At 45.4% G+C, this 11,881-nt stretch overlaps 1 protein-coding gene across 2 annotated transcripts in view; it reads right to left on the bottom strand.

Moving 5' to 3' along the window:
- Positions 1-3,304: 3,304 nt before the first annotated feature.
- Positions 3,305-11,881, bottom strand: part of FAM3B (FAM3 metabolism regulating signaling molecule B) — a gene marked incomplete at its 5' end in the record, with an annotated part of 54,771 nt that continues 46,194 nt past the window's right edge. For both annotated transcript variants that reach the window (XM_079704696.1, XM_079704697.1), the window contains 5 exons: positions 3,305-3,437; positions 4,642-4,774; positions 6,155-6,242; positions 7,302-7,352; positions 8,264-8,322. In XM_079704696.1, the coding sequence (XP_079560822.1) occupies positions 3,348-3,437; positions 4,642-4,774; positions 6,155-6,242; positions 7,302-7,352; positions 8,264-8,322 (421 nt within the window). In that variant the 3' untranslated portion in view covers positions 3,305-3,347. The remainder of the gene's footprint in view (positions 3,438-4,641; positions 4,775-6,154; positions 6,243-7,301; positions 7,353-8,263; positions 8,323-11,881) is intronic.

Genomic DNA, 11,881 nt, shown 5'->3' with positions numbered 1-11,881 from the left:
CCCCACCTTCTTGTCCTGGGTTGGTTACTTCACCTGCAATGCTACAGGCATGCACCCCAGGGGGCCCCAAAGGTGTCCCGGCGGCGGCGGCGGCAGCGCTGTGACTAAAGGGTGTGTGTGTGTGAATCGGGCATTGCCATCACCAGAGTGTGGGGAACCCCGATGAGGCCCCGGGATGAGGGGCTGGCACAGGACGGGCGAAGCCGGCCTCAGGTTCGGCTTCACTCCCGCGATCCTTTCCAAAACAAAAAATAAGATGATAAATTAGAAAATAAATCCTGAGCAGTTCTTTGCTCATTCACTTGACTTGTGGGCAAATTTCCCTTTAAAGAAGAAATTTAGAGGCTAAAAAAATGGTTTTCAAACCCTGGCATTAGGAAGTTACAGGGAGAGTCTCCGGGGTCTGTGTCCCGCGGGATCTATTGTCCGGATCATCCAGAGGCCCTGCGCAGAGGTGACGGATGGACGGAAGAACTGCGCAGCCGGCTTCACCGCCAATGTCATGCGTCACAGCGCGCGTGCGTCTATGCCCCAGGAAAGTTACAAGTGAAGGCACCGCACAGGGTGACACCCACCTCCGTGGAGGCAGCTGGAGGACCCTGCATCCCCGGTCAGAGGAGCATCCCCTCGGCACGCCCCTCATCCTGACAGCATCAAAGCGCTGGGCTGGTTCTCAAGCTCCGGGGAGCTTGATGACGATCCCCGGCCAGAGCCCCTCATCCCTCGCGGCCCACTGACCCTCTGAGGAAGGGCTGGCCTGAGCGCTCACACAGCCCCGAGCCATCTGGGGCCAGAAGGCACCCACCCTCGGCCAGGCCTCTCCTTCTGAGTTTGCTTCCTCAGTCGTACAGAGGACAACATGCAATGTCTCTCCGATTCATGGATTAAGGAGATGGAGGGACCAAGGAGTCTGAGTCCTAAGTGTGTGTTTGTGCCAGTGCAGCGAAGTAGCAGAGGCTGCTTGGGGGTGGAAACCCCCTGACTCTTCACTGTCTGGGCCCCAACTTCTCCAGTCGGGGTGACGATGGTGACCCACCTCAGGGCAGATGCTAGGAGGACAGACCTGGGGTGGGCAGCGCGATGGGGGGTCCTAGCTGGTGACACAGTTTCCTGTTTGGAACCAGCCGTGTTCCTGATTTTGTGGTGTCAGAAGTCCAAGCATCTAGGAACTAGGAATGCTGAGAGCTCAAGAAGTGCCTGCCTTTGCCAGGGCAGAAGCTAGAGGCCCTCCCCTCTCTGTGGGAGGGGCAGCCCTTCCAGGCGCCCCCCACAACAACCCGCCACAGGGAGGGACAGGTCTGCACACCTGGGAGAGCTCATGGGTGTGGAGAGGGCTTAGGGTCACTTCCCGGGGTCTGTGTAATTAGGACAGATGTTCAAGGGTGGCTGCCCATGTAAGGCTCCATTTCCTTGGCAACTTTTGGTTTGTTTTGTTTTCGGGTAATAGACTTTATTTTCTAGAGCGGTTTTAGGTTCCCGGTAAAATTGAGGGGAAGGTACAGAGAGCCCCCCAGACGCCCTGCCCTCCCCCCAGCACAGCCTACCCCACTGTTGACTACCCTCTACCCGAGGGGCACATTGGTCACAATCCACGACCGCCCATTGTCACCGGGAGTCCATGGTTTACGCTGGGGTCGCTCTTGGGGTTATACATGCAATAGGTTTAGACATGGGCCCACTGTGATAGTCCCCTACAGAGGGGCCCGCGGTCCTCCTGATCGCCCCTCCCTGCTCCAGCCCCTGCAGCCCTCAGGGGTCCCCATGCTGCTGCCTTTTCAGCGACGCCCTCATGCTCTCCAGACGCCACTTCCAGGCCTCCTCCAAGGTGATCCAGAACCCAGAAAGGGGTTCTCTCTGATTGCTTGTTTGTGTCCAAACATCTCCTTTTTGTTAGGACACCAGCCATATTGAATGAGGGTCACACTGCTTTAACTTATTACACCTACGATGACCCTGTTTCCACATGAGGTCACATTTTGCGGTACTGGCGGTTAGGACTCAACTCATGAATTTGAGGGGAACAGAATCTAGCCCATAACAGGGCCCCAGCCAAGATCATATCCAGTGGTTTACAGACCCCTCTGCAGAGAGAGGCCCAGTCTCCCTGAGGGGCTGACAGTCATCCCCCACTGCCACGAGGTTGACGTCCCCCATGGTTGGCAAACAGGTGCAAGGATGGGGGCTCACATGTGTTCTGGCAGGAGCTTTGGGGGACCTCTGGACTTCTGCTCTCTCTGGCTTCCATGCCTGAGATGGACCCTCCTTCATCCTGGCTCCGGGGACCCAGAGCTGAGCTCCGGCTGCCCCGCGAGGCGCCTGCTACATGAAGGAGACCTCAGCACTGTTGTCAGCCACTGAGATTTGGGTGGCTTGATCCTGCAAGGGTGCTGAAATTCAGGGTGCCACGTGCTGCCATGTTTTTCAAAAGAGGCTTGCCGATAAAAGTGCTTGAAAATCCTTTGTCTACCCCAATCCCTCTATTTATAGATGAGAAACTGGAGGCTCAGAGAAGCACTCTTAAGCTGGTATCAAAGTCTCCTACCATTTCTGGTAGCCAGGCTTGGGAGGGAGGTTAGAATGGACACTTGGCAATGACTTGACTTTCTTAACCCCAAGTCCCTGGGTATCTCGGTCCGTAGATCTATGATGTGTCTCCTAGGAAACCTGGGGTATACAGTGGCTCTCCCGAGAGCAGACCCTGCTCACCTATCAGAGATCCTTCTCCCCCACCCTGTTAGACAAGGTCCCACCGGCCACTGGAGTGACACCCCAGCATGGAGGCGGACACGGAATCTCCTCACTACTGCACCGCTGGTGCCCGAGTTAGGCGCACCCAGATTAGTGGAAGGAATAAGTTCAGGGACCTGCAGGGGGAGTTCAAGGGCTCAACTGGGGTTGACCCAGGAAGGTTGCTAAGCCCTCTGACAGCTGCTCATCATGAGAGGCGACCTTCCGAAAGGAGGTGTGCTCGGTGATCGGGGAACAAAGGCTTTCTCTCTGCAGAGGTGTCTGGACCACAGGGATCAAACATAGATCCAATCGTAAAATGGCTCCACACCTGAACAAGCAGTGGTTGCTTCCCCCCAATCCTCTCCTTTCGAGGGGAAGTCACTGCATCCCCTGGAACAATTCCCATGCATTTCAGCTGTCCTGCTCATTACCTTCACTCTATAAACACTGGCATAAAAAGTCTGTGTGACAAGATTTTGTACAACTGGCAAATATTTTGGTTGGCTGGTTGACGACAAATCCAAAATACTCATCAAATATTGACTGTTGGATAAGAGTTGGGGTCCATTCAGGATGCATTTGTCTATAAAAGGCACATTTATTGAGGCCAGACAATGTTAGCTTGGTCCTTTTGGTATGCAGCCTTCTACCTGGATCTCTGCGGGCCAGCCCGAATACCTGTTCTTCGCATTATCTGAGTGGTTGACCTGTGCCAAGGAAAGAAAAGGATTTAATTTATCCATTCATCTAATCAACAAATGGTTAGTGTGCCAGCTGTGAGCAAAGTCATAAGAAGAGAATCACTTCCTAGGATGGGATTTGTTACAACCTACTCAGGGTACGTGATTTCCTCTCAATGTGACTCAATATTTGAAGCAACTTGATTCAACACGTGGAAGACTTTCTGCAATGGTGTAAGTGTCCTTTAATCCACGTGCCCAGTAGAGTAGCCACTAGCCACATTTGGCTACTTAATTCTTGAAATGTGGCTAGCATGACTGATGAACTGAATATTAAATTCTATTTAACTTGAATCAGTTTAAATGTAATCTGCAAATCTGGCGAGTAGCTGCCATATGGGACGGCACAACCCTCAAGTCTGGTTTTCAGTTCTCTGGGAGAAGGACTATATTTTTTTTTCAGGGTAATCGGAGTGTTCCTTGCTCAGAAGGAACACTTGTTCCTTGTTCAGATTGATTTGACTTTAAGGCTTCCATCTTCAATTCTTTCACAGATAATGGAGCACCTTAAACTAATGCTTAGAAAGAATAAGAATATGCATTCTGAACTTTGGAATTCTAGTTTTATCTCTCTCTTTAATATAACAGGTTTGCTGAGACAGAATTCACACCCTATAAAATTCACCCATTTAAAGTGTACAATTCAATGGCTTTTAGTGTATTCACAAAGACATGCAGCCATCATCACACTCAATTTTAGAACATTTTCATCCCGGGAACAAGAATGCACATACCCATTTGAATCTACTCACCATCCTCCACAGCCTTTAGACAGCCCCTAATCTATTTTCTGTCTCTGAATTTTGACTATTCTAGAAATTTTATATAAATGGAATCATACAATATGTGTCCTTTTGTGTTTGGTTTTCTTCACTTAGTGTGTTTTCCAGGTTCATCCATGTCATAGCATATATCAGTACTCCATTTCTGCATGTGCCTTAATGATATTCCAGTGTGTGGATATACCGTATTTTATTTATACATTTTAAAATCTATTAATCAGGCATTTGGGTTGTTTCTGCTTTTTTTGCTGTTATGAATAATAGCACATTCTTGTACAAGTCTTTGTGTGAACGTATGTTTTTCATTCTCTTGGCTATGTATCTATTAGTGGAATTGCTAGGACATATGGTGACTGGTTTTCAGGAAGGGATGTATAGCAACCACTCACCTTTTCTCTCTGAATTCCTGCAGGAAGTTCAAAGCCTTTTGCTCCAAGAAATACCCAGCTTGACCTGAACCGAATGTTCCTGATTTCTTTACTTCCCAGGGCTTCTATGGCCTTCTTAGCGTCCTCCTTCAGTCTGCGGGGCAAAGGGGGAAGCATGTGAATGTCTCACCTGCAGACTCCGGTATGTGGTGCTAGGACACAGTCTGCCCTAGGACAGGTTTCTAAAGCAGCGCCCGCCCTCCTGGGATGCAGGGCAGGAGGGAAACGCACACGCTGGCTGAGTGCGTCACATCTCTAGTTACACATAAGGCCACATGCAGGACTCTTTTAGACTCAGTTTGGGGCACAGAGTTTTAATTCTCAATTCCAAAAAGCCCTGGGTCTTGGGGTTCAGTCATACTCATCCGCAGCCAACATAGTTTTCGGTCCTTGCTGCTCTCCTGTTTACTGACCACAAATAAAGCGGACAGAGTTGCTGAAAGATGAAAACAAGTGTCAAAACTGTCCCTTTCATATTCAGAAAAGTCAGTATCAAAAATGAAAAAAACCCAAAAACAAAACCTAAAGAATCCTACCGTTGTAGAAAGGTGCAATTCAGGGCAAAGTAAAGGGAAGTGGGCAGAAAGGAAAAGAAAAAATAAGTTCAGATTTTCCTAAATGGGTTAAATTTGAGTCTTTCAAAGCACATGTCAAAGAACTTCCATCTGGGAAGATGCTCTTTTAAGAATAAGATCTAGGGGCTTCCCTGGTGGCCGCAGTGGTTGAGAGTCCGCCTGCCGATGCAGGGGACACGGGTTCGTGCCCCGGTCCAGGAAGATCGCACATGCTGCGGAGTGGCTGGGCCCGTGAGCCATGGCCGCTGAGCCTGCGCGTCCAGAGCCTGTGCTCCGCAACGGGAGAGGCCACAACAGTGAGAGGCCCGCGTACCGCAAAAAAAAAAAAAAAAAAAAAAAAAAGAATAAGATCTGAATTCAAACAAATCTGGGAAATGCCATGTTCAGTAGCCCCATCTCGGAAATTCACGATGCCAATGAAGCACTCTGGGGTTCTCGGAAGTTAGGCAGTGAAGACGCATATGTTTGCTTAGGAGAGCACGCCTGGAGAAACACTGCCCAGGTCATTTTCTCACTAGTGAAAGCATTGTGTATGTGTGCATGTGTGTGTGCGTGCATGTGTGTGTGTGTGTGTGTGTGTATAAGTCCCACCCTGGGTTTAGCTCTTTGGCCAAGGGTTAGCTTTGCTATTTTATTTATGGTCAGTGGTGGCTTTGTCTTGCTACCTGGAAATATTCCTTAAGTTTCTAGGATTTATGTGCTCCCACCAGCTTGTCATTTCTCTAGAAATGCAGTCTGTTCCTCATGGTTTCCCATTCCTTTTCCTTGAAGAAGCATCCTGCTCCTTGGACCTTTGTCCTCTCCTAAGCGACGTACTGAGGGACACTGACAGGCCTGGTGCTCCGCCCCCCCGCTGGCTTCCCTGACTCTCGCCCCTGCTGCGACAAGTCTGCACTCACCTGCTGCTACCATCATCGTGGGTCACCATGAAGAGCAGGGACTTCGAGGGAGCGCTCTGAATAAACTTCGTCATCGGTCCAGAGTTATCTGCCGGGTCAATGCACATCAGTCTTAGGACCTTCTCTGTCAGCTGAGACTCTGGCCCTAGAGGCTGTGCTTCTGCTCTCAGCTTCTGTGCCCCGGGCTCTGAATCCTCTGATTCTAGAACTGTCTCTCGACCACGCAAACGATGCTTTAGTGCTTTCGTAGTAAATGGCCTGTGGGTTCCACGGTCGGGCAATGTGAGGCATGCAGCACGATCGGATCATAAAGATTCTAGTGATCAGCTTTGAAACCAACCGGCAACGACTTTGGTAACACAGGGGGGCTCTCCTTTGCAATTAATAAGAAAGCACCGGACCTGGGCATGACCCTCTAAGAGCCGAGTGGCTCCAGGACACTGAGGAGAAATACGAGACATAACAGACCACACCGGGATGGGTAAGTCCTTGCTAAGAGACCCCTCTATTTCTTACAGGGAGGAAATAAAGGCTCAGCTCAAACCCTGTTATTTACCACTGGGGTTTGTATTCGTAGTTACGATTAACGGCATCGTTCCCGAGTGCATCCGGGCACTTCTAATTGCTCTTCTCCATGATCTTTATAAAGATTTGTTTTAGGTAATTCTCAGTGTTAAATAAAAACAACTGCAGTCAAGATCCAGAGTCCAGAATGGAGGGACAGTTGGAGGAGGATGGACACCCTGGGCTGCAGGAATGCGTGCACCACGCCCAGCACCGTGAACACAGCAGTAATTATGGTGACATTCAGGGCTGCAGGCTGATCACAATTATTCTACATGTTTGGTTTAAAAAAAGGAAGAGATGTTTTCTCTTTCCCATTATCTGAGGAAAAGGGGCAGTAGGAAAAGATCCAGGACAAGTGTGATCAAAGAAAAGACAGTTTCTAGATAATGCCTTCACGCTTTAGTACATGAACTCAGAGACCACGAGGGTTTATGTAAGACAGTTCTAGAAAAAATTTGCTTCTGGCAAATTTTTTGGTAGACAAAATAAGAATGTTGTACGTTTTCGGTTGTGTTTTTTTTTTAATCCTAATTTATGTGTATAATTCATTTTAATTTTAAGAGGAAAAGAGTTTCCTTACCTCCTTCGTACATATCAAAATACTGTGTTGCTAATACTTTCCCAGTCACATCTGGAAATGAGAGAAACAGTTTTTAAAAGAAGGTACATGGGGACTCAGGGCACATTCTGAAAACAGCGTGTTCCTTCTCTGTCTCTTTCCGGGAAGCGTGACTGCCGTGGTCCCACCTGAAGGAAAGGACCTCCTTCCCTGAAGGGGGCCCCAGTGATTCAGGTCAGGAAGGCAGGGCTCACACCGGCTGCCCAGAGCATCCCTCCCGCCTGCTTCCAGTTAGATTCACGCCCACGTTCTTTCCCAGTGCACCTGCCTCTTCCCACAAACACCAGGGCCCCCACTCAGCCCTTTCTGCTGCCCCCTGTAGCTTTTCTTGCAGATCAGGCACATTTTCCTCAGGTTTCTGCAGCCCTCTGTCACTGGACTATGTGCTCACCTTGCTCACAGGGACAGACGCCAAGGGAAACCCTTTCCCTAAACCTGCTACAGTTCTTACTTACTTACTTATTGTCCCGATGGCAATAGTGACAGCTGTTTTTTTTTTTTTTTTTTTTTTCCAGGCCTAAGAGGAGGGCAGGCTGTGCTTCCCCTGAGGCCCTTTTATCAGACAAAGGTAGGAACTGGTGTCATCTTCTGCTGGGCCACCAGGAATCAGAGCAAACATGAAGCTCAACTCCAGGGTGTCTGTACCCCCAGGTCTGCTGATCTGGTTTTAGCCCTGACTTCAGCAGGTCCTTCTTTGTTTTTTTAAAAATCAGTTTATATTTGATTTCAGTTTTTTGTTAGAACCACAAATCTCTAAAGTGAGGCACTGTAAAAAAAATAGTTAAATATATACTCTTAAAATGCATTAAAATATAAACCTAGACTAGATCGTGTGCAAAAACCATAAAGAAACCCAAGGTACCACTGAATATCCAATCACAGAGCTTTTAGAGGAGTTTTAAAGAAAACATTTAATAACTTACAGTTGACAATGGCAATATTTATTCCTCTTGCAACATTCCCAGTCTTTTCTCCTATGAGCCTGAAAGGTAGATAAGCATCGGTCAAAGAACTCCTTTCTCACCAAGCAGTGAGTAGCCCTCCCTGCTCTGTAAGATCCTCTCTTGGCAAAATCACTGTCCATCCTTTGTCATTTACCATTTCCTTGTAGATACGCACTGGCCTTGACCCAGCTCCCTTGAAAGTCACCCCTACACTTGCTCCACACACATCCATCCCCACACATCTCTACAGTCTGAGTCCCTCAGGGAACCTGGAAACTGCATTTAATCTTATGATTTATACAAAGGGCCAGGGAGAGAAACACCAGTGTTTGTTTAGCACAGGCTCTTTGCAAACATTCTCTCACTGAATCCTCAACCTCCTCATGGGTGGGCATTCATTTTCCCACTTTATGAATATGGAGTACAACAACCAGTAGAATGGATTAGAAGCCAGAAAGTCTGGAGACAAACACACACACACAAAACCTGGTTACTTTCATAGTCCGATGAAGCTTACTAGACCATGAACAAGGAGATGAGAAGTGGGATGAGAAAGGAGATGGCAAAGTAAAGAGATACTGAAGATGTATACTTGCTGGGTTTCGACAATTGATGGGATGCGAGGAACACAAGAGAAGGGTTGACAAACATGAAGGACACATTCAAACTGGCTGGCTGGAAAAAAAATGAGGTACAAGAGGTGGATGAAGAAGAGATGGGTCTGACCCAACTCTGGTCTCAGCTTCCATGCGTCCTCTCCCCATCAGTGCTCTGACAGAGGTTTTGCGGACACCTGGAGATGCTTTTATCCAACCACAAAATGTAACCCTGTTTATCTCCTTAAATAAATCCTTTACACTAACTACCTCACTTAATTTTTACTTTTAAATTGGAGAATATGAAATGCCAGCTTCAAGGGGATTGTGTCCTAAAACCAGGAAGAAGACTGACCTTCCTGGAAATGTGAAATATTACTGAAGATCTTGTGTGTGTGTGTGTGTGTGTGCGCGTGTGTGTGTGTGTGCATCTGTACGAGTGCATACATCCTCTGTCAAGTTTTAGAATCAATGATACGTTACTTTCATAAAAAGTCAAAGGCATGCAGATTAGAAAAGAAGTGTTATGACTTCCTTTTTTTTTTTTTTTTTTGTAGATGACATGATCGCCTATGTAGAAAATCCAGTGGAGTCTACAACAAAGCTACTAGAACTAATAAGTGAGGTTAGGAAGGTTGCAGGATACAAGATCATTATATAAAAGTCAATTGTATTTCTACATACTAGCAACTAATGATTGGAAATTGAAATTTTAAACTTAATTTTTTTAACCTTCTTTTTTTTTTTTTTGCGGTACGCGGGTCTCTCACTGTTGTAGCCTATTCCGTTGCGGAGCACAGGCTCTGGACGTGCAGGCTCAGCGGCCACGGCTCACGGGCCCAGCTGCTCCGCGGCATGTGGTATCCTCCCAGACCAGGGCACGAACCCGTGTCCCCTGCATCGGCAGGTGGACTCTCAACCACTGCGCCACCAGGGAAGCCCTAACTTTTAAATTTTAAATTAAAAAATATATACAATAACATAAAAGTATGAGATTATTTAGCAATAAATATGGCAAAAGTATCTGCAGATGCATACACTGAATACTACAAACCATTACTGAGACAAATTAGATTTAAATAAATTGAGGTGAGTAAAAGACTCAATATTGCTAAGATGTCAATTCTCCCCAAATTATCTAGAGATCTAATGCAATCTCAAAAAGAAAAAAAGAAAAAAAAGAAAAAAGCCAGTAGGCTTTTGTGTAGGCATTTATAAGCTGATTCAAAAATTCATATGGAAATAGAATCTAGAATAGTCAAAGTAATTTTGAAAAAAAAGAACAAAATTGAAGAAATTATATTATTGAACTTCAAGGTTTACTGTAAAGTTATAGTTATCAAAATTACTGCATATAGTGAAAAAACAAACAAACAGATAAATGGAAGAGAATAGAGGGTCCAGAATTAGATATACACGTATATGGTCACTTGATTTTTGCCAGTGGTGCAAAAAGAATTCAGTAGAGAAAGACAGTATTATGAAAAATGGTGCTAGAAAAATTAAGTAGCCATGTTTTTAAATGACTACAATTCATATTTCACACCATTTGCAAAAATTAACTCAAAATGGGTATATCATATTATATAAAGTGGAAAACCTAAAATTATCCAACTTCTAGAAGTTTGGAAGAAATTTTGGAGAGCTTCGAAGAAAAATTTTGTGGGTTAGACAAAAAGTTCTTAGATATGACATGAAAAACATGCTCCATAAAAGGAAAAAATTGATAAATTAGACTTCATTAAAATTAAGAATTTCTGCTCTTTGATAAATACTGTTAAGAGAAGAAGAACACAAGAAACAAGCTGGGAGAATCTATATGAAAATCACATATTTAATAAAGAACTTGAATACAAAACATATAGACAAAACTCGAAATTAATAATAAGAAAACAACCCAATTAAAAATGAACAGATTTGGGGCTTCCCTGGTGGCGCAGTGGTCGAGAGTCCGCCTGCCGATGCAGGGGACAAGGGTTTGTGTCCCGGGCCGGGAAGATCCCACATACTGCGGAGCGGCTGGGCCCGTGAGCCATGGCCGCTGAGCCTGCGCATCTGGAGCCTGTGCTCCGCAACGGGAGAGGCCACAACAGTGAGAGGCCCGCGTACCGCAAAAAAAAAAAAAAAAAAAAAAGAACAGATTTGAATAGGCACTTAACAAAGTAAGATATACATACAGCAAATATACACATGAAAAGAGGCTCAACATCATTAGTTATTAGAGAAATGCAAATTAAAATCACAGTCAGATACTGCTGCGTACCTATTAGAATGTCTAAAGTTAGAAAGACTGACCATACCAAGCACTGGTGAATATAGTGGCAGATTAATTGAAACTCTCATACACTGATAGGAATGTAAAATGGTACAGCCACTTTGCTTTAAATATTTTACCCCACTTTCTTCTTGCTTGCGTGGTTTCTGAAGAAAAGCCTGATGTAATTCCTACCCTGTTCTTTTATAAGTAAAGTGTTTTTTTGTTTCATTTTATTTGGTTGTTGTTGTTGGTTTTGCCTCTGGCTACTTTCAAGATTTCCTCTTTGTCTTTATTCTTCTCTAGTTTGAATACAATTTACTTAGGTGTACATTTTGGGGTATTTATCCTGCTTGGTTTTCTCTGAGCTTCCTGGATCTGTGGTTTGGTGTCTGTGGATAATTTTGAAAAGTTCTCAGCAATATTACTTCAAATATTTCTGTTTCTTTCTCTTCCTTTTTCTGGTATTCTTATTACATGTATTATACCTTTCATAGTTGTCCCACAGTTCTTGGATATTCTGTTCTTTTTTATTTTTCAGGTTTTTAATTCTTTTTCTTCTTCCTCTTTTCTCAGTTTGGGAGGTATTATTGCCATATCCTTAAGGTCAATGATTCTTTACTTGGTTGTGTCCAGTCTACTAATGAGCCCATAAAAGGGGTTCTTCATTTATGTCTGGTGTTTTTAATTTCCACCATTTCTTTTTCATTCTTCCTTAGGGTGTCCATCTGTTTGCTTACATTACTC

Source organism: Hyperoodon ampullatus (genome assembly GCF_949752795.1).
Source record: "Hyperoodon ampullatus genome assembly, chromosome: 5".
NCBI classification, from domain to species: Eukaryota; Metazoa; Chordata; class Mammalia; order Artiodactyla; family Ziphiidae; genus Hyperoodon; species Hyperoodon ampullatus.
This window is presented reverse-complemented; position numbering and strand designations above follow the sequence as displayed.